Source organism: Geotrypetes seraphini, chromosome 10, assembly GCF_902459505.1.
Source record: "Geotrypetes seraphini chromosome 10, aGeoSer1.1, whole genome shotgun sequence".
In the NCBI taxonomy this organism is placed as follows: domain Eukaryota; kingdom Metazoa; phylum Chordata; class Amphibia; order Gymnophiona; family Dermophiidae; genus Geotrypetes; species Geotrypetes seraphini.
Window position 1 is genome coordinate 137,015,545 of NC_047093.1, and position 25,357 is coordinate 137,040,901.

At 40.6% G+C, this 25,357-nt stretch overlaps 1 protein-coding gene across 1 annotated transcript; it reads left to right on the plus strand.

The window, feature by feature from the left end:
- The first annotated feature begins 1,926 nt into the window (after positions 1-1,926).
- On the plus strand, positions 1,927-23,254 carry LOC117368640 (vomeronasal type-2 receptor 26-like). Its single transcript, XM_033962367.1, has 6 exons — positions 1,927-2,132; positions 4,992-5,280; positions 6,057-6,857; positions 14,819-15,046; positions 18,126-18,252; positions 22,359-23,254. Exons 1-6 carry the CDS (start codon positions 1,927-1,929, stop codon positions 23,252-23,254), a joined length of 2,547 nt encoding a protein of 848 aa, XP_033818258.1.
- Positions 23,255-25,357: the final 2,103 nt, after the last annotated feature.

The window sequence follows — 25,357 nt, forward strand, 5'->3', positions numbered from 1 at the left end:
TTCACTTACCTTCCCCACCCCTCACCATTCTAACTCCCCAGTCCCTCCCCCAAATCTCAGACCTGCCCCCATGGCCAGGCTCTTCATTACTATGGGAATTATGCAAAGGTGATCCCTAGCAGTCTAGTGGAATGGGGAGGAATGGTCTCTTTCCACTCCTGCCCCATCTGGCAATGAACTCCAAAGTTTAAATACATGTTGAATGAAGACATTTTTCATCCAGCTTGTTTTAAATTTACTCTTTAGTAACTACATTGCATGTCTCCTAGTCTTATTATTTTTGAAAAGAATAAACAAAGGATTCATGTCAACCCGTTCCACTTCTCATGGTATTTTACAGACCTCTATCATATTTCCCCTCAACCATCTCTCTTCCATGCTGAGGAACCCTAGCTTCCAGTGGTATGTGTTGACATTTAAAGAAGGGGTATAGAAGAAAACCTAAACCAGAGGTGTCCAACCTCAGCCCTCACCAAGTCAGATTTATAGGATTTCTCTCAATAAACATGCGTGAGATCTATTGCATACAATGGAAGCAGTACATTCTAATAATCTCATGCATATTCATTGGAAAAATCTTGAAAAACTGACCAAAAGATGCTCTTTTGAGTAGACCCGTTGTTGTCTAATGCTTATATACTACTATATCTCCTACTGAATTAGCATGAGATACTGTGTATGTAGGGGGTAAAAATTTTATACCAAGATACTTAAGCCCAGAGGAGCACCATTGAAGCAGAAAGGAAGCTAGCATAGTTTTTGTATAGTGTATATTAAGTGGCATAACTTCAGTTTTCTCCCAGTTTACAGTATATCCAGATAGAGTTCCAAAATGCTTAAGCAGGGCTAGTAATGCTGGGATAGACTTTTCTGGATGCATTAAGTAGAAGAGAACATCATCTATGAAGGCCATATGCTGGACTTCTTCCTTAACTTGATAACTCATGGGAATTCCAAAGATTGTGAGATGTGACTGAATTGTGTGCAATAATGGATCTAAATCTAAATTGAAGAGCATCCTTGATTGGGGCATCCTTGATTGGTTCCCCTGGATAACTCAAAGGCCTCTGTGATACAACCATCAAGAAAAATGTAGGCCAATGTGCAATAGTGCAATATATTGACCTTATTAATAAAATTGGAGCCTAGATGATACCAGTGCAATGCCTCAAATACATAACCTCCATTCAACATAAAGGCTTTATTGGTGTCAAGGACCATAACACAGATAGGAAAGTGGTTTTTTGCCATGCGTATTTGTATATGACTAAAGACCCATGCACCTGTGAACAAATCCACAAGATTGCCCTCAAAATTCAGTATTTTCATAATTAAACAACTGATAAATTCAGCTCTAAGATAGAAAATATGATTCTATATACAGTAAGTCCTGTCATGGCCTTCAGGGGGTTGACTATCTGTTATATTCTAATCATTGAAATGCATTTTCTTATTTATTTATTTTCTGTGTATCATAAATCAAGTGCACAATTCCCCTTCTGGTATTATTATACTCTTCACAAACCACTCCTTTCAAATTAATATTTATCTTGCAAAGCCATGTTCAGAAAAACAAGTTTATAAAAACAATTTATATTTAATATCAAATGCACAAGTTAGTGGATGAAATCCCCTGAGGCTGAACCTTTCAGGAGCAGAGACCTATAAAGATCACACGAGGCCCACACAGCTGCAGGATACTCACTCGGATCAGCGTTCACATCAACATCAGGAGAAGTTCTCTGGTCCATTCATAATGTGATCTGTGTCCATCAAAGTGTCTTCTCAGTGTCAGTTTGAAACTTCTTGCGTGATACATAATACATAGTTTTAAAAAGGTGGATTTCACCATGACGTGCAGAATCTTCCACTAGAAATTTCCCAAAGTGACAGAACAGAAAGAGCAGTTGTTCCTCACCTTGAAATATGGCAGCTGACCTCCTTTTGATTTTATTCATATTTTACACTGATCTCTGGAAACCAATTGAGAGCCGATGTCCAAAGCTGTACATGAACTTTTCAGAAGATGGCTACTATATGGATGGGGACATTATAATTGGGGGATTTGTTCAACAGTATGAAGTTGAGTTAACTAAATCCTTTAGCAAGACCATATCTTTTAAATACTCAGGGTAAGTAGCATTGTGCATTACCTCCCATTTCAGAATTGTTTGTAAGTTGCTCTGTGACTAGCTGTTGGAAATATAACTTGTACCTGTATGAAGAATGTTTTGTAGTGTCTTATAAGGAGTTTACATTTTTCTTCTTTTTTATATGATATTACTACATTTATAATTACATCTGAGTTTTTGGTGTCCTCATTCTGTCTATGAATATTTTTATTTACCATTGAACACATAAACTCATGATAACCTGTAGCAAGTGAATTTTTACTAGCCAAGAAATAATCTTCCATACACTGCTAATATGCTATCATTTTTTTAAACTGAAGTTTAATATATTTGCATTTTTGTCAATCTTAAAACAGATGAACATTCCTTGATAGAAACCCAACCAGGTCGTGCATGTGCAAGACCGGAGGGTTAGGACTTCGATGGGAAGATAGGACCCTATAGGAAACCAAGGTGGCAAGGGGGCCCCTTCTGTAGATTCAGACAGGTCGTGACCTGTTTGGGCCGCTGCGGGAGCGGACTGCTGGGCAGGATGGACCTATGGTCTGACCCGGCGGAGGCACTGCTTATGTTCTTATGTTCTTATGATAGTCCTGTTTGAAAATTTCCTCTGCCCAATGAAAAGTACATTTCTTCTTTCACATTTAGGCAGCCAGTATGAAGGTTTTCCCAGAGGGGTGCTTTGAAAAGATGAGAAAAGCAGTGAATATATATGAAATTTTCACAAGAAGGCAGGGCATTTCCCTTTTTCAATCAACCACCCAAAATAGCAGGTGCAGTCACATTTAAAGCACATACTTTACAAAATGGAGGGAATTCTAGATAACAAATTAAACATCATGAGAGACTCTTGCCTAGTTAATTCCTGATTAGCTGGCTACTCCTGGATTTTCAGCACTACTTGACTGGTTAATGCCACTGAAAAGCAATGCAACTGAAGCATTACTAGCTGATCAGATGTAAGATGGTGTGGGGTAATGCTGATAAACAGAGCCAAGACCAGTGTGGGCAGGAGGTTGCAGGTGCTACTTATGCTGGCAAAGAGTTAAAGAGATATGGGAAGAAAAGTAGATAAATGTTTGATAGGGGCACAGGAGGAGTGTGGGGGTGCAGAAGGAGAGAGTGGGTACCTCCTACCATGACCATGCCACTGAGTTGCTGAGTAAGACTTTGTGTATATGTTGAAATGGTTGGTGGCTGTGTTGGCTCACTTTTCAAGGTAACAGAAATAAAACAAAACAAAGGAAAAATGGTAACTCAATGCATTTTTTGATGCAAATGGTGACAAATATCAGTATATATAAAGGAAACATGTAAGCATTTCATTGATAGTTTCACAGGAAGACGGAGGGGTGGGTGGGTGGACAGGAGATAGAGAGGTGGCAAAACAGTGTTAAATTTCTTTGGAGTATGAAATAAAGCCCAGATCTTTAAATACTGTCTGGTAGAAGTCAAAATATTTCATCATTTTAATTTCAAAGGTGCTATGTTCTTGGATTGAATGGGAAGCACTGATTCCCAAATAAAATGTTCTTTTGGATAGAAAGAGTGAACAGTTTGTGAAACTATATTTTGCTTTTGTGAACTCTCCAAATTTTAGAGTTAGAGACTTATCAGTGAAGGATAAATATATACCCTGTAAGAGTAAGAGAGAGTCAATTTTTCACTCTTTCAAAGAGAACAAAAACCAGGAGACACTAAATTACATTACATAGGAATACTTTGAAAACAAAGACTAGGTGACAGTCAATGAAGTTAAAAGGAGATACTTTTCAAACCAATAGGAGGAAATACTTTTTTCATTCAAAGAGGAAAAGTTCATAGTCTGCTTTTGAGATGGACATTGAGGAAAGCCACTGCTTGCCATGGGATCAGTAGCATGAAATGTTGTTTCTGTTTGGGTTTCTCACACACTGTCCCACACGGCCTCAATAAGTCAAAAGAAAAAGGGGGAAAGATGAATAGATAAATTACTATCACTCCCTAGAGTTGCAATGAACGTGAAAACAAATTGTTGAAAAAACTGCTTGCTCTAAATTGGAAGAGAGGTATCAGAGTTGCTTATGAAACCTGGATCATATGACCTTCTATAACGCAGTTATTCCAGGTCCTGATCTTATGATGTAATCCTTTAATCAAGTGACTCTATTTTCCTATTTACTTCTGTTGTTAGCAGTCACCACCAACTTGTAAATGCAGAGAACCCAGAAAATTCAAAAATAGTCCAAACATTATATGCCCTTTTCAACTCCAGACATTGGTACATGATTTAAGGCAACTTGTTTCAGGGCATTTATGCTGCTGACACCCTAGAGCAGGGGTAGGCAATTCCGGTCCTCGAGAGCCGGAGCCAGGTCAGGTTTTCAGGATATCCACCATGAATATGGAAGCACAAATAACAGATGCAGGGATCACGCTGTATCAACAGCGCATGCGTGGGTAAGGGTTTTATTATAGAGGATAAGATATACCTGTAGGGAATAGAGGGTGGACAAAGCTATGCGAATCCATCAGCACTTGTGCATTGCTAACTGATTAGCTCAGGAATAGTGTGTGAGCTCATACTATGTGCAAAAGAGGTCCTGGAAGGGCTCACAATCTAATGGCCTTGCTTTAGTGAGGAAATTAGCTCATGGCCATTATCAAAAAAAATAGAAAAAGCTGCATGTTCCTGGCAGCATTACAAGTGACTTCAGCACACCAGGTTTCTTTTTCACACTGCATGGTAAAAGAGATATAGTTTTGTTTTGTTTTGCATTCTGATATTTTATTAAAAAAACAAATACGCATAAATATGTGTATTTTTGCAAATATTTCAGGTACACTGTTATGAAATTATGATTCTTAATGTCATTACAGATATTTTAATTATGTTAACTATAACTTCTTGGCCTTTGTTTTTGCGGTGGAGGAAATTAACAACAACTCACAGCTCTTACCCAACATCACACTGGGGCTCCATATTAAAGATTCTTTTACATATACAAGGAAAATAATTGAATCAGCCTTGCAAATTTTGGCAGGTCAGAGCACAATCGTAAATTTCAAGTGTAATTCATTTCGCACAGTGGCTGCCATCATTGAAGGCTTTACAAATGAGGAAACATATGCATTCTACAACATGTTCCAGATATATCACTACCCACAGGTCAGAGAGATTCTTAATCTTACTTTACATTCTATCCCTTACCCTATACAGTCCAACCTTGCATATATAAATCCTCTTCAAATGAATTCATCTATATCATGCTGCCAAAATGCTCTTTCCATTGCAGTTGCAGGAAGAACATTTGAGACTCCTGCTCCCAAATCTAAATAGAAAGAGGTATGTGCTGAGGAAGTGGCCCATCTAGTTTTGAGCTTGAGCTTTGTGGAGGGAATTATAATATTCCAATTTAGGGAGGAGCCATGTCCTTTTTTTCCTGGAGCTGGTTCAGCAAGAAATATGTAGAACAGCCACAAGTGGGAAATCCCACTAGTAGTTCACTGGAGTATCTATGAACTATGGAAGGAAAGGAAGGAGAAGAATTAGCAGATGTATTGTGAGTCTGGGCAACAGCTGTCCCTGTTGTTATATAGAAAAAAGATAGAGACTCAAATACATAGATTCAAATACATTTATGTACCTCTCTGGATTTGTGAGGGAGGGTGGGAGGAAGAAAGTTGGCCTAATGTGAGGCTGTCTATGTGTCAATGACTAAATATCCCCAAACGGGGAGCATGTAATATAAGGTATATTATGCATCCCTTTATAAAATGATCTTCATAAAGAGCAATTTTATAAAGGAGAGACTAACAGGAGCTTAGACACAAGTACCCTCCTGCAAACTATGTACTATTAAATCCTATGACCTATGTGATATAAACTTCTCTCAGAGAGATGAAAAAGGATTATATATTCATTATTTTATATTTTCCTGACAGGTCAGTTATATCTCACAGAATCTTTATATGAGTGACCCTTTTAAGTATCCTTATTTTTACCGGACTGTCCCCAATGAATTGTTTCTCTGTGCTGCGATAGGCAAGCTACTGAAGTATTTTGGCTGGAAATGGGTCAATATCTTATCAACCGATGACGAAAGCAGTGTGAGAGCTATCGAGATCATGAAAGAAGGGATTGAACAGAATGGTGGCTGCATCGCATTACATCAAAGCTGTACTCACCAGAGCATTTGCTCAGTTTTAGAATTACAGAAATTTTTTAGAGCAATTAAACAATCATCTGCTGTGAACATTTACTACTTTAATAAAAATGCTGCATTTTCTCTAAATGATCTATGGAATCTTCAAGCAAATGTGAAAAGGGGCCAGGTTTTTATCACTATAACTCAGGTAGAAAAAAAAGATATAAATCTAAAACATTTTAACATAAGCAACAAGTTCTTTATATTCAAACCATATAAGAAAGCTATGCCACATTTTTATAAATTTATCCGTGAGATGATACCTGTCAGGCTGGCAAGTGATGTCAATAGTAAACATTGGTGGAAGGTCCTGTGTGACAGCAGATGCCCAAAGAAGATCAGAAGAGACTGCAACTATACACTTGAGAAAGGTATCGTAGCTCACTGTCTCAGCACATTCTTTGGGAGCAGCTACAGTGTGTATAATGCTGTGTATGCCGTGGCACACGCACTGCATAACATGATCATGTCTGGCTCAAGAAATGGCACTACATGGACCAGAGAAAATATGGACGTTTTGGACTCTTTGCCATGGAAGGTAAGAATCTGAATTCAGGACAAGATTAGTTCATCGAGGGCCCCTAGGCACACAGGTCCACTGGGCCCTCTGTCCCCCTATCATGCCCCCCTGCCTTGCCCCATTTATTTACCCATTTTCTTATTTACTTCTTTATTTCCACTTTATTTCTTTTATTTTAAAATTCAAAACAAACAACAAAGATTACCATAACAGCGCAGTGTACAGTTTTTCTTCTATGCAACCTCCAAAGATCTCTGACCAAATCCCCCTTTCTTTCCTAGAGGAAGAGATATTCAGCTGGTAGGGCTTTGGGAAGCCCACCAATTTATATTTTGCATTTGGATAGGAGGCAAGGGGCATGGCGGGAAGAAAATTTAGTGCCCATCATTTTATTGGACTAATACATCCGGTGATTTCTAGGATTCACTTTAAATGTACCTGCCTAATTTTCAAGAGCCTACATGGCATTCTTCCTCCCCTAATCCCACTATCCTGGAATTCTTCAAGACCTGACCCTACCAGATCCGCCCACATACTCAAACTATCTTTCCCCTCATTAAAAGGTATGCAGGTAAATTAGAGAAATCCCTTTTCTTAAAATTCACTGAGCTTTGGAATAACCTCCCTGTCCCGCTGCGGAACCTAGGCTCATTCCAATTATTCCGAAAGCATCTGAAAACCTGGCTTTTCTTCAATACGTAAAGCTATCTATTTAAAATGTAAAGCTAGCTATCCTCTTCTTAACCTCTAATTTCTTATTATGTCTTTCCTCATTTATTGAATTACCTGTAAACCGTGTCGAGCTGTATCTTTATGGAGATGATGCGGTATACAAACTTAAGGTTTAGTTTAGTTTAGTGTACATTTCTCAATTAGCTTTCAGTGGTTAAAACCTTTTTCTTCAGGTCAATAAACTATGCTGCTTTTACATTATCCCTATCCTGACCCAAGGAAAGGAGTTATGGTCTCTGAATTAGTAAAAAATGTATTAAAATTAGTCCAATAAACAGGATCACCTTATTTCCATTTTCTATTAATAAACTATTATCAATACAGCTACAAAAATACTTTATTCTAAAGCAAAAAGAAATAAATAACACAAATAGAAATTTTTTTTCTATCTTTGTCTTTCTGCATTCCTCATCATTCTCTTCCTTCCATCCACTGTCTGCCCTCTCTCTGCCTCTTCCATATGGCATCTGCTCTCTTTCTATGCCTCTTCCGGAAACTGTCTGCCTCTTCCTTCCATCTCTCCCTCCCTTCCAGCAGATTTTAGCATCTCTCTCTCTCTCTCCTCCTTTCCTTTCCTCAAATCTGGTATCTGTCTCCTTCCTCCTTTCCTCCTCCTAGGTCTGGTATCTGTCTCCTCCCCTTCTCTCTCCATGGTCTGGTATCTCTTTTCCTTCGTAATAAATAGCCTACTCTATAAAAGAAGGGTCATAACATATAAATTGGAAGAAAGAGACCTACTCTTAATTCATGGAACTGTCTTGCACCTATGGGCTGTGGCGTACCTAGCATATGTGACACACGGGACCCATCATTTTTTGGCACACACCCCCCCCCCCATCTGTATGAAAAACATAATTTTTAGTAACAAGCCACACATCACTTGTGAGTACCTAGGAAAAGGCAGCATCTTACATATTGCAGTGTGCAGTACATCAATACACCCATTGTAAAACTAAACAAGCTAGACTAGTATAGATCAATCCTAACAGAAAACCATGTCTTTCGAACACACAGAACACAGAAAACACCTTCGCCTAGTATGGAATATGTCATCACAAACTAACCCCTCCCCCTTTTACAAAACTGTAGTGTGGATTTTAGCCACGGTGATAACAGCTCTGACGCTCATAGAATTCTGAGTATTAGAGCTGCTACCACCACGGCTGGCGCTAAAAAATGCTCCACAGTTTTGTAAAAGGGGGGATAAAATAGAAATACATAGACAAAGGTTAAATTGAACCAGCAAGAAGCTGGACTCTGCATAAACATGTGTCACAGAAACAGTGACACATGTCTCCTAAAGCAATAAATAAATAGAAAAATTTTGTTCTACCTTTGTCTTCTCTGGTTTCTGCTTTCCTCATCTTCTTGTTACTCTCTTCCTTCCGTCCACTGTCTGCCGTCTCTCTGCCCCTCCCTATATGGCATCTTCTCTCCTTCTATGCCCCTTCCAGAAACTGTATGCCTCCCCCTTCCATCTCTCCTTTCACCCCCATTGGTCTGGCATCTCTCTTCTCTCCAACACCTCTCTTCTGCAATCCCTTTCTTCCCTCATTTTCCTTTTCAATTTATTTTCTGCATCCATCTAGATTACATTCTTACTACCTTCTCATCAATTTCCTTTTTTACTGTCTACCTTCAACTTGCCACCTCTTTCCCTCACCCCCTCCAGTATTTCCCTAACTCAATCCTTTTCCCCATCATCTACCCTCTTCTCTCTCCCCTTTCTCCCCACTTCCATCATCTGCCCCTTCTCTCAATCTCGCCATCCACCACAGGCCCATCTTTCTCCCTTCCTCATCTTTCCAATTTTGGCAACAAAATCTGCAACCCCCCCTCCCGCGATGACACTTAAGATCGGCAACGGGCCTCCTACCCCTGGCATCAACAGAACTTCAGATCGGCAATGTGGTGCTCAGTCAAAAGCGGAAACAGGAAGCTGAGTCAGAGAGAAGCTTTTGACATGAGCACTAGAGAATGGCATGGGGAAAAAAATCTGTCCCCGTCATTGCACCGTCCCCTTCACCGCCCTGTCACTGCCATCCCATTCACCACCCCGTCACCATCCCCGCAGCATCCATACAAGCCTCAGTACTGCAATATTTAGCTTATTCCTTCCTTATAAATCAAAGTTCTGGCTGCTGAATTGGAGAAAGAGATATTCAGCTGGCAGGGCTTTGTTTATAAATTGTTATCAACACAACTAATATACTACTTTATCCTGAAGCAAAAAAAAAAAAAAAAGAATTTTTTTCCTTCCTTTGTTGCCTGGTTTCTGCTTTCCTCATGTTCTCATTCAATTCTTTTTATCCACTGTCTCTCTTCTCTCTGCGTCTTCCATTTGCTCTGTTACTGTGCCTCTCCCTTTCTCCCCCTTCCAAATTGGTCTGGCACCCATCTTCTTCCCTCCGCTCCCCCATAGTCTGACATCTCTGTCTTCTTCCCTGCCAGCGTCTTATCCCCACTCTCTCTTCCCCATTTCCCTTCAGCGTCTTCTCCACATTCTCTCTTCCCCATTTCCCTTCAGTGTCTTCTCCACATTCTCTCTTCCCCATTTCCCTTCAGCATCCATATCCCCATTCTCTCTTCCCCATTTCCTTTCAGCGTCCTTCTCCCCACGCGTCCTTCTCCCCTCTCTCTCTTCCCCATTTCCTTTCAGCGTCCTTCTCCCCTCTCTCTCTTCCCCATTTCCTTTTAGCGTCCTTCACCCCACTCTCTCTTCCCCTTGACCTGTCAGTGTCCTTCTCCCCACTCTCTCTTCCCCATGACCTGTCAGCGTCCTTCTCCCCCCTCTCTTCCCAATGTCCTGTCAGCGTCTTTTTCACTCCACTCCACCTTTCCTCCCTTTCTCCCGCCCGCCCAACAATAGGCCCGGTCCGACAAACCTCCCTGCCCTGTTGCCCAAGTCAAAATTGCCTTCTTACAGCAGCCGAGCGTTGTAGTTGCATATGGCTGCTGTAAAGGTCGTCTCTGATGCAACTTCCGGTTACGTCAGAGATGACCTTTACGGCTGTCACACGCAGATTTAATACTCCAGCTGCTGTAAGAAGGTAATTTAAACTCGCGGTCACAGGGCAGGGAGGTTTGTCAGACCGGGCCTGTGGTCAGTCAGTCGGACGGTCAGGCGGGCGGGGGGGATTCGCCACGAAGGTAAAGGGACCTGGCTGGCTGTGCACCCCCCTAAGACTGCACCCGGGGTGGACCTCCCCCCGCCCCCCCTTGGAACGCCACTGCCTATGGGCTTTCAAGTTTGCACTGTTTAATTAATACTGGTTAGAAGTACCAATGGATTCAGAAAATGTAATAGATAGCAGAGGGTGGCAATCAGTTTATGGGAACTTCTTGACAAAAAGTCAGATGTTCACCAGGGCTAGTCAAGCATACAACACCCTACAGTGCCTGCAAAGTTATCCACAAACATCATATAACACCATCCTCTAGCTCTAGCTCTAGCTCAATATATCTATAACTATATCTATATTTATCTATCTATCTATCTATATATATATATATAAAAATCTAATAAATATGAATTCAAAAATGCAAAAATTGGTAATAGTTACAATAAAATGCCCAAAGTGTAAAGTGCAAAATCACAACATTCCAGAATTTCAAAAAGCAAAGAAAAGTATAAAAATCACTATTTGATGAGCCTTGTGAAAGCAGGAAGTCACATATGTCCAACAAACTTAAACTATCATCTACAAGGACTTATCTCAGAAGCTGCAAACATCCATCTAATAAGAGGGTCTCTTATCCAGGAGTGCCCCATGGTCTTGGCATCTCTATTTCTTCTCCTCTCCCTTCCCTGGTCTTCCTTCTTCCTTCTTTCCTCTCACTCCCCAATTGGGTCACATACTAGGTCAGACCAAAGGACTCAAGCCTACTATCCTGTTTCCTAGCAGTAGCCAATCCAGCTGTGCCCTGCCAGTGGGACTCCAATAGCCTTAAATTTCTTAGAAAGATGAAGCAGTGCCTGCTATACCTCCGTCCCTCCCTGATGCCAGCATGGTGCCCCGCTATCTTACCTTGTGAACTTACTCTTGCTTCTTCCTCTGGGAGCAGGAAATAAGCTACAGGTCTTACCCTCCTTTCCTGTCAATGGATGACCCTTCCCCCTCTTTCTGTTCTCTATCATGTCACCCCCTAAGCACTCGCATTTTCTTTGCTCTCCCTTTATTTTGGAATTGTTCACCAGTCTCACCCCCTGTTCATCTCTGGCACTCACCTCTCCCTCCCCCTTTTCCATCTAGCCCCAACCCACATACTCTTTCTTCTCTATCGAGCCCTAACCCTGTACTCTTTCTTCTCTCTCCGTACCCCCCTCCTTTCTTCCTCCGCTGCCTCTCTCCGGCACTTGCCTAAATGCTTTTTACTCTGGCCTGCCCCCTCCTTCATCTCTTTCCTCCCCTCCGCCCATTGATGGCGTGAGGAGCTGCACTGAGACCTGCATACTGAGGAGCTGATCAGGATTCCTACTGCAGCAAGAGCAGCCAGCACTGAATAACAATGCTCTGAGAGCCCTCTCCTCTCTCCCCTGGCAATCGGAAGCCCCTCTCCTTCAGCGAGGAATTCAACACCTCCATAGCACGGCCCTCCCTCTCCTCCCTCCGAAGCCAGAGAGAAAGGGTCCCTGATCCTTCACACACTGCAGGCCCTCTGAGCCCGGGGCCTCCTTCTCTGTGATTAGAGGCAGGAGAGAGAGTGAAAGGAGCTGAGACTCTGTCGGAGGTCCCCCTCAACATCTTTTCAAAATTTAGTGCTTCAGCATGTATCCCGAGCTGAAATCCTCCTGAAGATTGTAAATATAGTAGCCAGCGGCACACCCGAGTCAGCATGCAGGAACGAGCTTTTCTTGCTGCCGGCCAGCCCTTTACCACTCCTTGATAGGCTGCCACAGGTTCTCACAGGATTTGCGGTTCTCACGGCAGCCTATCAAGGAGTGGTGCAGGGCAGGCTGGCAGCATGAAAAGCTCACTCCTGCGTGCCAGCCTGGGTGTGCCACTGGCTACTACCTTTACAAAGGAGGATTTCAGTGTGGGATACACGCTGGACCACCTGGGAACAGGTACAAGAGGGAGAGAAGGAGGAAAGCTGGTAATTATTAGTGTCAGCTGGGGCAGGAGACGGGAGGGATCCCTCCTGTCCCGGCCTAACACTAGGTGGTTTAAGTTAAGGGGAAGGGTTAATCTGCTGGCTGGGTTAGAGGGGAGTATGGGACAATCAAGCCATTGTGACATCACTGATGAGGTTGGCAATTTTTAGGGGGAAGAGGGTACAAATAAGGAAGGTGGGACAGTGTTCAGAGCCTGGCAGGTAGGAGGGCTTGGTTCACAGCCTGGTAGGGAATGGGACTGAGTGCAGGGCAGGGAGGGAGGGGGGCTGAGTGCAGAACCTGGCAGGGCAGGACCCTTGAATATTAAACCGCCCGACTTATATTCGAGTCAACAATTTTTCCTCCTTTTGGGGGGAAAATGGGGATCTCGGCTTATATTCGGATCGACTTATATTTGAATATGTAAGTTTTGTTTCAGTTTTTGTCACACGCCCAGCAATAACCCCAGTACCACAGGTTAAACAGCTCCTGACTCTGCTCTTCCCCTATCAAATTATATACCTCCTCACCCTTTCATCATGCAGTAGTAGCCAACAGATCTATCCCTTTAGTTATTTGTTTGAATTGCAATGAGCTCCACTGTAATTAGATATTCATTGAATTATGTATAACCAATACCAATCGATCCAGTCCTTTGTCTTATATACCGGATCATTCCAAGAAAGGGACTCGATCCGGTTTACTAAATTAACCAAAGAGGCAAAGGAGACAATGATTGGACAAAATTAATCTATTACAATCCCTTATTTATTATTTAAGAATTTCTTAAAAAGATACATCTTCAAAGTCATTCTAAAAAGTGTCAAAGAAGAGAGAAGTCTAATTTCTAAAGGAAGATCATTCCAGATTTTTACCAAAGCAAATGCCATAGAGTAAGACAGCCTACCTAAGGTTTGTATACCTCTAGTGGAAGGGAATACTAATTTTAATTTATGTATTACTCTAGATCAGGGATCTCAATGTCCCTTCTTGAGGGCCTCAATCCAGGTTTTTCCAGGTCGGGTTTTCAGGATTTTCCCAATGAATATGCATTGAAAGCAGTGTAGGCACATAGATCTTATGCATATTCATTGGGGAAATCCTGAAAACCTGCCAGGATTGCGTCCCTCAAGGAGGGACTTTGAGACCCCTGCTCTAGATGAAAGGGGTTATTGAGAATTCAAAGAAAGATTAAGTAATGGGGAAAAGATCCCATATAAACTTTTAAAAACAACACTGGCACATTTAAATTGAATCCTCCAGTATACCAGAATCCAATGCAGTGTCCTCATTAAAGGAGTAACAAAATATCAAAGTGCAAAAAGTTTTTACAAAAGTATAAAGACTTGCTAGTGTTTAACCGCAGGTTCTTCAGAAGGCCAGTAGGGTCAAAGGACTCTAGTTGGATGGACTCCTCATTAGTCCTGCTGTATTTTTTTTTGTCCTTATAAGTGTTTAAATACTATTTCAATTCATTTATCCTTTCTTCTTTGTGCTTATTTTTTTCTCAAATTGAACACTCCTGTGTTCACTTGCGAGCCACTTTCTTGATCCTGTTGGTTTTGGGTTTTACCACCGGGTCTACCACTTCCACAGCTTCCACTGGTGGTTGTGCTGGTAAACGTAAAAAAGATTCCGACAGAATAGGCTGGAAATTAACTGACCTTGCCTGGTCAGGCTCTTTTAAACTTTGTTTCTCTTCTGATTCAGATAAAGAACCACTAGTGGATAAATTAAAGAGCACTTACTTCCCCGTCTGTCTGCTTTTGCGAATATTACTTTTCTTATTCATCCATTGATAAACATACCCACGTGTGTAATCCATATGTTCTCGATTATATTTTCTTATTTATATTGCCCTCTGTTCACTTGTATATTTCTTCATTTGCTCCTCTAGTTCTTGAATGTTCTGTGCATAAGTTTCCTCTGAGTACTGGCTCATGAGTGCTTCCAACTTATCAGACAGTTCCTTTTGCTGTTCTTGAATAATAGGACATATTGTACATATAAAGAGATTTATAGATTGTGGATGGGTGACTAATTAAAGCAGTTTAAAATGAGTTCTCTTTTATAGTTATAAACAAATGTTTATGTATGCCTGAAATTAGCTGTCTAACCTGACACTACTTAAAATGCACCCCTAATTTCTTAGCTCCATCGTTATCTGAGGAACCTCCATTTTAAGAATGGTCTAGGGAAAGAGATGTACCTGGATGAAAATGGAGAACTCGCCATTGGATACGATATTTTGAATTTGAACTTTCTTCCTAATACAACATTGGAATATAAAGTTGTTGGATGTTATAACCCCCATGCTCCCCCAGGGCAGGATTTCACCATTGATGAGAAGGCGATCGTCTGGGAGAGTTCTTTCACTCAGGTCAGATTTAAGCGATCAGAGGTGCTGATCCAAACAGGTATCATGAAACTTGTCATAAAATGGTCAATAGAATGGTGTATTTTGGCTTTATGGGCAAAACGTTAGCTTCCAGATTCTGTAAAGGTGATTTAAATTGGAGTGCTGATCCCATGTGTGTACATGTAGGGCTAGATTCACTAAGCAAACCAATCATGTACGGATCAGATTGTGACCCCTTTGCGACCTGATTTTTCTCCAACCTGATTCACTAACCTCTCCTCCGATCCGATTCTGATCCATGCATGCAAATGAGGGGAAATGGCATGCAAAGTAGGAAGGACGCGATTCACTAAACATTTTTCAGGCACACCGACAGGCTGGCCGATCCAAAAACAAGTGACTGGTGAGGACCAGTCACTTCTACTAAAACCCTGCTCAGCCCCAATCTCCTGTTCTCTGCCATGATCTCCTGCTCTCTGCCCCGATCTCCTGCTCTCAGCCCCAACTCTCCTGCCCATGGGTTTAACATTTCTTTTGAAACCACGGGCTGGCAATGCGCTTATGCAGAATATATAAAAAACCTTTAACCTGCATGCCTTTTCACCCATGACGATGCCCCCCGATGATCCCCCATGTGCCTGTGCCCACTGCTGTCACAGCCTATGGCAGCAGGGGCAAAGCCTATGGCCCTGATTGGCTCTGGTGCCTCGGGCTCTACCCTTGGGAGTGGTCTAAGGTCTTAGTAAGTAATGCTTCTCCCAAGTCTGATGCACGGGGTGGGGCCTAAGGCCCTTGTTGGCTCAGGCAACTTGGGCTCCTCCCTTGGAAGGGGCCTGAGGCACCTCAGCCAATCAGGGATTTCCTTAGTGAGTACCTAAGGAAGTCCCTGATTGGTCAATCAGGGACTTCCTTAGTAAGTACTGACTAAGGAAGTCCCTGATTGGCTGAGGCACTTCAGGCCCCTTCCAATGGAGGAGCCCAAGGCGCTTGATGCAATCAGGGCCTTAGGTTCCACCCCCTGCATCAGACTCATTGAGAAAGGCATTGGATCAGGAGGGATTGAGAAAGGCATTGGATCAGGAGGGATTGAGAAAGGCATTGGATCAGGAGGGATTGAGCATCCCTCCTTCTCTGTTAAAGGTACGGGGAGGGACCGGGAACGGGGAGGAGGCATCCGGTGGGTGGCAGGAGAGAGTCGGCCTCTCTCCTGTCATTTGTTTTTTTTTGTGGGGGGAAGTTGGGAGTGGGACCGATGGCAGGAGGAAGTGGTAACCCTCCTGCCATAATTTTAGATTCAAACAGTTTTTATTGATGCAAACAATATCAAAAACAACATAAGCACATCACATTATGTATAATACAACAATGCATCAAATAATATAAAATAAGAAGCATAAATACCCCCCACCTCCCCACCCATAACCCTCCCTCCCCCCAGTGGTATTCTCTAATTCATCTCACTATGACACATCAATACACTCTAGGACACCCATCTTAAGACCGCACTACGGCCCTTAGGATGCAAGGTTTGTAAGTAAGGTTCCCATATATTCATAAACATCAACTTTCTCTTCTCAGGCCTTCCAGCATCTCTCGCCTCCCAGATGGCCAACTGATGTAACTGGTTTCGTTAATGCCAAAACTTTGGGGGGTTAGGGACCGTCCAATATTGTAAAATATTTTTGGGGCCAATAAACTCATCTTCCTACACAGCACCCGATGACCCCTAGGCAAATGTCTGAAAGCCTCTGGCAAATCTAAAACAAAATGGGTCGGAAAACTACGTAAAGATCTCCCAATTATTTTTGACATATAGGATATTATTCTTTTCCCAAAATTTTGAATAATGGGACAAGTCCAAAAAGGACGGCAGTGGCGGGGCACATTTTTGGGGGATTCGGGGAAGGAGTGATGGGGTACTTGTCGAGAGAGGGAGGGGGTTCATTTTTTTTTTTTAATCGAGCTGATATTTTGGGTGTGTAAAACACGCAAAATATCTGCCCGATTAAAAAAAATTTTAAAAGCCGGTAGAAGCCCTGACAGCAGTGACAAGAGGCTGATTCTCCTGTCACTACTGTCAGGGCTCTAGCGTGTAATCGGTTGGTGGCGTGCCTCCGATCACTCCATTTGTATTAAGATGGTTGGAGAATCGGTCAACCTGCCTCCAATCGCCAACAGATCAGACACGGATCGGAAGGTTAGTGAATCTAGCCCATAGTAATTAATCAACTGGTGTTAATTGACACTAATTAACTCTTACAGGCACGTCTGCCTACTTACTTAAAACAAACTGCTCACTCATTTGAAATAGAAAGAAAGGGGATGGGGCTTAATATATTGCTTTTTTCAATGATTACAAAGTGTTTTACGTGTTTTAGACAGGGAAAGAAGGTACCAAGCCTCGAGGCAAATCAAAATCAACAAAAAGAAGCACTGGAGATGTCAAGTCCATCCTGTAGTCACAAATCCTTTATTTACCATTTGTATCAAAGTTTAATAACGAGTCTTTAAAAATTGCTAGAACAGGCAAAGTTCCAAAAGACAAATATTAAACAACTTTCCCAGAGTCACAAGGAGCTGCTGTGGGAATTGAACTCACAACCTCAGGGTGCTGAGGAGCTGCTTGAACCACTTGGCCACTTCCCCACTTAGAAAGGAGAAGGTGTTCTTTTTAAGGAAGCAAATGGGATGTGAGAGCGGCATGATGCTGTTTTTTCTATTTTGAAATTTGTTGGCTGTTCTGCATTTTTTTTAACAACTTTTTTTTCATTTCCGTTTTTATTTTTAATGTAATGTATTATGAATATTCAATTATTGATTGCTATAACCTATCCTTAGGTTAGTAAGCTCTAAATATTATATAACTTAATTAGTCTTTATAAATCTATTTCCATTCACATCTGATCTGAGGCTGGTCTAATCTGGCTATGCAATGACAAGAATCAACACTTTTTGGGGTATTTTTACAAGTACCTTCCTAAGCATGAAATATGCTGTGACACATGATGACAATTTAAAAATAAATAAAAGAAACATTCCAGTTTAGAAACAACCATCCAGTATTAAATGACATTACATAACATGCTTTCTCAATCTTCAGAAACCTCCGCAGTTCAGATGCAGTCCAAGTTGCCATCCTGGTTACAGGAAATTAACCAAGGAAGGAAAACCCATCTGCTGCTATGACTGTATTCCGTGTGCAGAGGGAGAGATCTCCAACCAAACTGGTGGGTGACATCATGGAAAACATGGGATTCAAATAAATATAGGGTATCTATTATGGTCCCTGTTCTTGAAATGAAGAAGGGCTGTAGGTCTCCAAAAAGTGTAATTCATTTTCAAGTTTATTAAAAAATTTGTATACTGCTTATCAGCCAAAGACATTTAATTTCATACATATGATAAGGTGCTGGAAATTCAATGATTGATAGGATAGATACAAATAAGGGAGAAAACAGGCTGGCTGGGACTATTTTTTTCCTTTACAGAAGGGGGAAAATACTTGATAAGATTCAAGTTTCAAGTTTATTTTTGACTTATTGAATCGCTTAATTTAATTTGCTAAGCGATTTACAGATAAAAAAATAGATACATCAGATTAATTATAAAAGGATACATAAATTTAACACATTATCATACAAATTAATAAATAAAGTCATACCAACTAACAGACACATAAGGAAAGAAAGGGTAGAACTACAATCGTATATATTAAAGAAAACATAAATGGTAAAAATGCAACAGGTAGGGGAGAAAACGGAGAAATAAAAAGGTAAAAAAAGAAAAAAATTGATAATAATCCTTAATTAAGCTCACACATCAAACGCATCTTTAAAAAGGAAACTCTTTAAGATTCCTCTCTTCCTACCAGCTGGCCACGCAGTCATGGTGATAATTCAGGAACTAGCCCTTGTCTCTTTAAAAACAAAACACCATAGGGTAGGATACCAGACGGAGAAGGCATAGGATGAAGCTAAGTGGTGATAGTCTCAGGAGTAATTTAAGAAAATGCTTCTTTATAGAAAGGGAGGTAGAAATGTGAAATGGCCTCCCAGTGGAAGTGGTGGAGATGAAGACTGTATCTGAATTTAATATAGCATGGAACAGGCATGTGGGATCTCTTATGGAGAAGAGAAGATAATGGATGGTGGGGAAGGGCAAACTGGATGGGCCATTAGGCCTTTAACTGCTGTCATGTTTCTATCTTTCTATGAAAACTCAGGTCCTCAGCGTAGCCTAAGCACAGAGATACTTTGAAATTAAAAAAAAAAAGCATCAATCTTGTCTTATGAAAATTATATAGAACCACACCATCACCAAAATATAAAAAATATATATATTATAGAATTTTTAAGATAATGCGTAAAACACGTGAACTTCTGTATTTGTAGCTGAAGGATGACTTACATTCAGATTTTTTATACATTGTAGGTACTGTATATCTCTTTAGAACAGAGTGGTTTATTCATTTTTAATAAAATAAAATGAAATAAAACTTGAAGTGTCCCAAAAGGGCTTATAATCTAAAGATTTTCTCCCATTGCTGTAAAACTGATGGGGACATGTTTATAAAAGTAAGATGAATTATTACAAAATTATTGAGGTGAGGTGGCTGTTTAAAAAAGTGAGATAACATAGTAGATGACGTCAGCTAAAAACCCGAATGGTCCATCCAGTCTGCCTAACCTGATTCAATTTAAATTTTTTTAAATTTTTTCTTCTTAGCTATTTCTGGGCAAGAATCCAAAGCTCTACCCGGTACTGTGCTTGGGTTCCAACTGCTGAAATCTCCGTTACTACCTATTCTAGCCTATCTAAACCCTCCCAGCCATTGAAGCCTTAAAATTAGCATGCCTTTTTTTTAATCTTTATTGATTTTCAATCTTTGATAGTGCAATATAATTAATTGAACATAAAATACTGCATAAAACGCACTATAAACTACACAAATAATACATAAAACAAATATTTTCTCCCATACTCATCTCAATTATTAATACAATAATACATATGATGTGATTACAATAATATAATTAAGTAATTTAAATCTTCAAAATACATTAAGGGGTCCTTATATCAAGCCGCGCTAGCGGCTAACCCCCACGGCCGGCTAAAAAACTAACACCTGCTCAATGCAGGCATTAGCAGCTAGAGTGGCAGGTGGTTAAACCCCTACCGCTGCTTGATAAAAGGACCCCTATATCTTCCAGTATTTCAGAGATCTGTTTCAGTTTCTATGATTTATCAGCATTGACTACCATTTCTGATACTGGTATCTGCCCCTTATCTTCCTCATTGTAGACAAATGCAAAACATTAATTTAATCTTTTGACTATGGCCTTGTCTTCCCTGAGAACCCCTTCCTTCATTTTATTTTCACAGAATTCAAATACAAAATTAATTTAATTTATTTATTTAGATTTTTATCCCGTCCTCCCAGTAGCTCAGAACGGTTTACAAGTAAACATTCACAATGGAGTGTATTGGACACACAAGATTATACAGTAGATTTAAATACTTGGACATATGAGACTGTGCAGCAGTTTAGACATAGGGACTATACAGCAAATTAAGAATAGTAGTTTAAATATAAGTAGTTTAGTTTAGATACAAGTTATTTGAGTATAGGCTGAGAGTGGACTATACAGAAATTTAGGCAGAAGATTAGAATGGAGAAAGAAGGGTAGAGGTGGGATTTAAGAGGGTTGGGTGTAGACTGTGGGTGACCTTTAGTTGAAGAGGAGGGTCTTTACCATTTTCCAGAATGTCATTAGTGAGTTCTGTAGTCTGAGTTGAGGGGGGAGTTGGTTCCTGAGTTGGGGAATGAAGTGGCTGTAGGAGCGTTTGCAGGCGGTTTCTGAGAGGAGGGACCTTCCGGGGGAAATGCATGGGCGTATCTCCGTTTCTGAGCGGAGGGTGCGGGTGGGGATGTAGATGTATGACCTGGTTTCATTGGGGGACTCTGCTTCTCCACTCCAAGTGTGGCTGGGCTTTTGGCTTCATTTCCTGTGTCTTCTCAGTGCTGCTGCTCTCCGTTCCACCTCTTTGCCTTCCATTGCTAGGCTTGTGGAAACTTGCAACAAGAGTAGGCTGTTCTTTAATCACTTGGCTCCTCCTGAGAGTTGTGGGCTTGTCTAAACTGATTCTCTGCTTGCAGAATTATACCAGGCTGCTTGAATACACTTTCCATAAGTTTCAGGTTTATTAATTTCTTGATTTATATCCATCAAAGATATCTAAATGGTTTACAATAAGAGAACTGGAGCTTACGCAGGTAGGGCTGTTCTCGGTTGGGAAACTGGTCTTTGACCTAAGGGCCACCGCGGAAACAGACTATTTAACGATGGACCACAGGTCTGACCCAGCAGGTGGCAATTCTTATGTTCTTATGAAACTATATAAAAAAGAAAAAATAATTATTTAAAACCCACAGGGATGGCTGCAAGACTGAATTGTGCACAGCTTAAAGTTGTTTGGCCCTGTCTTGGATTAAGGTGATGAACTATTGAGAATAAGTTCCAAGGAAAAACTGAATGTCTGAAGATAGCTGTATGAAGAGTGCAATGTGCTGTTTTGAATTCACACCCCTGACAGGATTCTAGATTTCCATACTACTCACCTGTCCACCCTACCTACCATTCCAATAAAGTTTGTGGCATTTGTTTCTCTTAATATCTTTGACCCATAACTCCTTGATATAGGGCCAGAGACCCAAGCCTGAAATCACACCCCCAACACTTTTTATGGGTGTCTCTCATGCATTACAAGTGGGGTAATAATGATTCCTCTTTCCTCATATTGCTTTATCAGCCTTTCAGAACTAACTCAAAGTTGTATCTTACTTATTTGGTACACTGTAGTACTATGGATCAGAGCCACTATTTTCAATTTGAGCTTGAAAAGCAACGAAAATGTCAGGATTGCTCATGCCCCCTGCCTAATCCCCAGGGACACCACCATTAAAGGCTGGGTGATTTGTATGAGCGAGAGAAGGGTTAGGTCTTCTCCAGTAGAATGGAGGGGTTCAGGATTCATATTGGGGGGAATGGTTGCATTTTTTTGTGCAATGGTCTATGGTATCTGCTTGTAGTAGCATGAGTGCATATACTACCTGCTCGTACATGCAGCCATTTGCAGACATTAGAGTTAAAGTACCAGGTGCTAACTCAAAATGCAGTTCACAGTCCTTCACTCTCCATGCAGTTAATGTGAATTAAACTACTCTTTCTTGGCTGAGCTGTGAAGATTATAGGACTCATGATATTTAATTGCACTTTAGTAAATAGACCTCATGATAGATGTGAGATAATGATATGATAATCTTCTTTCTCAGATATGGACACCTGTACAACATGTCCGGATGATCAATGGTCAAATCAGAAAAGAGATGCCTGCATCCCAAAAGTGATAACTTTCCTGTCTTTTGAAGAGCCTCTAGGGATTGCTTTAACTTTCTTCAGCATGTTCTTCTTTCTCATCACTAATGTCATCTTGGGAATCTTTATTTATTACAGAGACACTCCCATAGTGAGAGCCAACAACCGACACATCAGCTATATTCTCCTCATTTCCCTCATACTCTGCTTCCTCTGTTCATTGTTATTCATTGGGCATCCTGAGGATGTCACCTGCATTCTCAGACAGACTACATTTGGGATCACTTTCTCCATCGCTCTCTCCTCTATACTGGCAAAAACCATCACTGTGGTCACAGCCTTCCAAGCTACCAAACCAGGAAGCAAACTCCATAAATGGATGGGTTCCAGGGTCTCTAATTCTATAGTCTTTTCCTGTTCACTTATTCAAACAGTTTTATGCCTTTTCTGGTTGTGCACTGCTCCCCCATTTGCATTTCTTAATAGGAGATCAGAAATTGGAACAATATTAATTGAATGTAATGAAGGGTCAGTAATTGCATTTTACTGTGTTCTGGGTTATCTGGGATTTCTGGCTGGCATCAGCTTCATTATAGCTTTCCTAGCAAGAAATCTACCTGACAGTTTCAATGAGGCCAAGAATATCACCTTCAGTCTTCTGGTTGTCTGCAGCGTCTGGATCTCCTTCATCCCAACATACCTGAGCTCCAAGGGCAAGTACATGGTGGCAGTGGAGATATTTGCTATTCTGGCCTCCAGTGCTGGACTGTTGTGCTGTATCTTTATCCCTAAATGCTATATTATTCTGCTGAGGCCTGAAAGGAACAACAAGAAGGACCTAAGAAAAATATAGGTGCTCTTTTACTAAACTGCATTAAATGCTATTCCACACTTAATACGGGAAAATGATTAATCAGAAAGTGCATTAAAGCTTTTTGTAGTAATTTGCCAGTCAGCATGTACTAATCGAAGGTGGTGGGTCATAGAAAGGGCATGGACATTCCAGTGTTCTCCTACTTGAATATTAAGATGATCAAATGAAAACTGGATAATGTGGACTTAACAAAGAACTTAGGACTTCCTAAACAGGAGGTGTTAAGTGTTCCTACCTTAATTTTTGCAAGTCCTAAGCACTAAATCTAAAATTAGCATTTGTCTTGAAACAACAACAATAAAAGAAAATACTGTCCCTTAAATATGACATAGCGCACCGGAAAATACCATGTGAAAACACAATTAAGATTTTATTTTAGCACATATTAGTATGATGGTATAGACTTGTAACATGGATTTTCTGTTTAGAAAATTATATTTTGTTGGACTAAAACTGCAAGAAACAACTATGAGTTGGTGTTGAAAATTTCTCAGCCCACTTGAAACTTGCACAGTTTTCGCTGGCAAGATTCAATCAATGATCTGAAACTATGTCAATGCATTTTGTTATGATTCTGCAAATTATAATGAAGTATGTTGACCTTGTTTCAGATCTTTGATTGAAATATGTGAATGAAAATTGTGGCAGTTTCAAGTGGTCTGAGAACTTTTCAGCATCCCCTCGAATGCAATACAGAAAATGGAATGAGTGTAGAGAATTGTAGTCTCTTTTCTGCTTTACTTTGATGAAGTATTGGGAGGGCATCTTAAAATGGACTTTTGAATTAAAAGGAGTTCTGGACTGGAAACTTTCTCTGCAGACCAATGATTTTAAAAATGCATGGAGTGTCTGACGGCTTGTTGACTAAAAAGAACTGATCCAAAGTAAAGCCAAACTCCTGGCTTAAGTAACATTCTTGATTTAAGGAAGGGAGGGGAACCAAGATCTTACTCACGAGATTAATTTGCCTGCCACATAAAGCACTGTTTGGCAATATTATTTATTTGGGTACATATAAGAAAACACTGATAAGGCTTCAAGTTATTCAAAATTCAGCAGTTCGGCTGATTTTTGGATTGAAAAAATGGGAACATATTATTCCCTATTATCAAAAACTACATTGGTTACCGATGGAGGCAAGAGTTTTGTTTAAATCTACCTGTATCTGTTTTAAATCAATATTTGGTATGGCTCCTGAGTACCTGGTCTCTCATTTTTTTCTAGACCATTTTAACAGGCCTACACGCAGAATCCATATGGTTGATTACCTTACGGCCGAAACACATACGTGTCGAGTCTTGACTTCAATTTATATATTAAGCACATGTCATCGTCTCTGTTTTCTTTGTGTGCCAAAATTGGCAAAGACAGGTCAGGATTAAATAAGCATATTTTATATGGCATTTATATCATCTGCTATATGTGTGGCTGTATGTTTGTCCAGAAAAACTTAAAGTTGGAAAAACCATTCAAACTGAAGTTTTTTCATGAATTTGATTGTGCTTGATCAGAAAATATTTGTAAAAACATAAAACCCATCCTGGGGTCACTCAAAGCCTGGCTTGTATCCCTTATATGGTGTTTTGGTGTAGGATTGGATGGGGAAGGGCATCAATGAGAACTCCACTAACTTGAAACAATGGTATGGTTGGATAGGCTAGAGTGAGCTTGGACAGCAACTTCGCCAGTTGAAACCTAGGAAAATACCAGGTGGGCTTTAGTCTATGGCCCAGAAATATCAAAAAAGAAACAAGTCAACTTAATCATGTATTTTTAATGGGAATAACTAATGGATAAACTGGATGGACCGTTAAGTTCTTTATCTGCCATCATTTACTGTTACTATGAATGTTTAGCAAAGCCAGTGGACAGATGGTCTGAAGATCCAAACTTGCATTCTGATGAATGGTTTCTCAACACAGTGAAAAAAGAGGTACTTCACGTTCTCATGATGCTTTTTGGCATTTATTGTCTTCTTATTGCGACTCTTTAACTCAACTACACTGAAGTGTGATATTGTTGTTACTGGTATTTTGTGCTACACTTGCTCAAGGTCTGATTACTTGTACTATTAACATCTTG

Bases quoted from the DNA above. Each gene is read 5' to 3' on its own strand.
- LOC117368640 (XM_033962367.1), top strand. From the start codon at position 1,927: ATGGCAGCTGACCTCCTTTTGATTTTATTCATATTTTACACTGATCTC. The intron at 5,281-6,056 runs GTCAGAGAGATT...TTTTCCTGACAG, and splicing joins AGATATATCACTACCCACAG to GTCAGTTATATCTCACAGAA. The intron at 15,047-18,125 runs GTCAGATTTAAG...CTCAATCTTCAG, and splicing joins GGGAGAGTTCTTTCACTCAG to AAACCTCCGCAGTTCAGATG.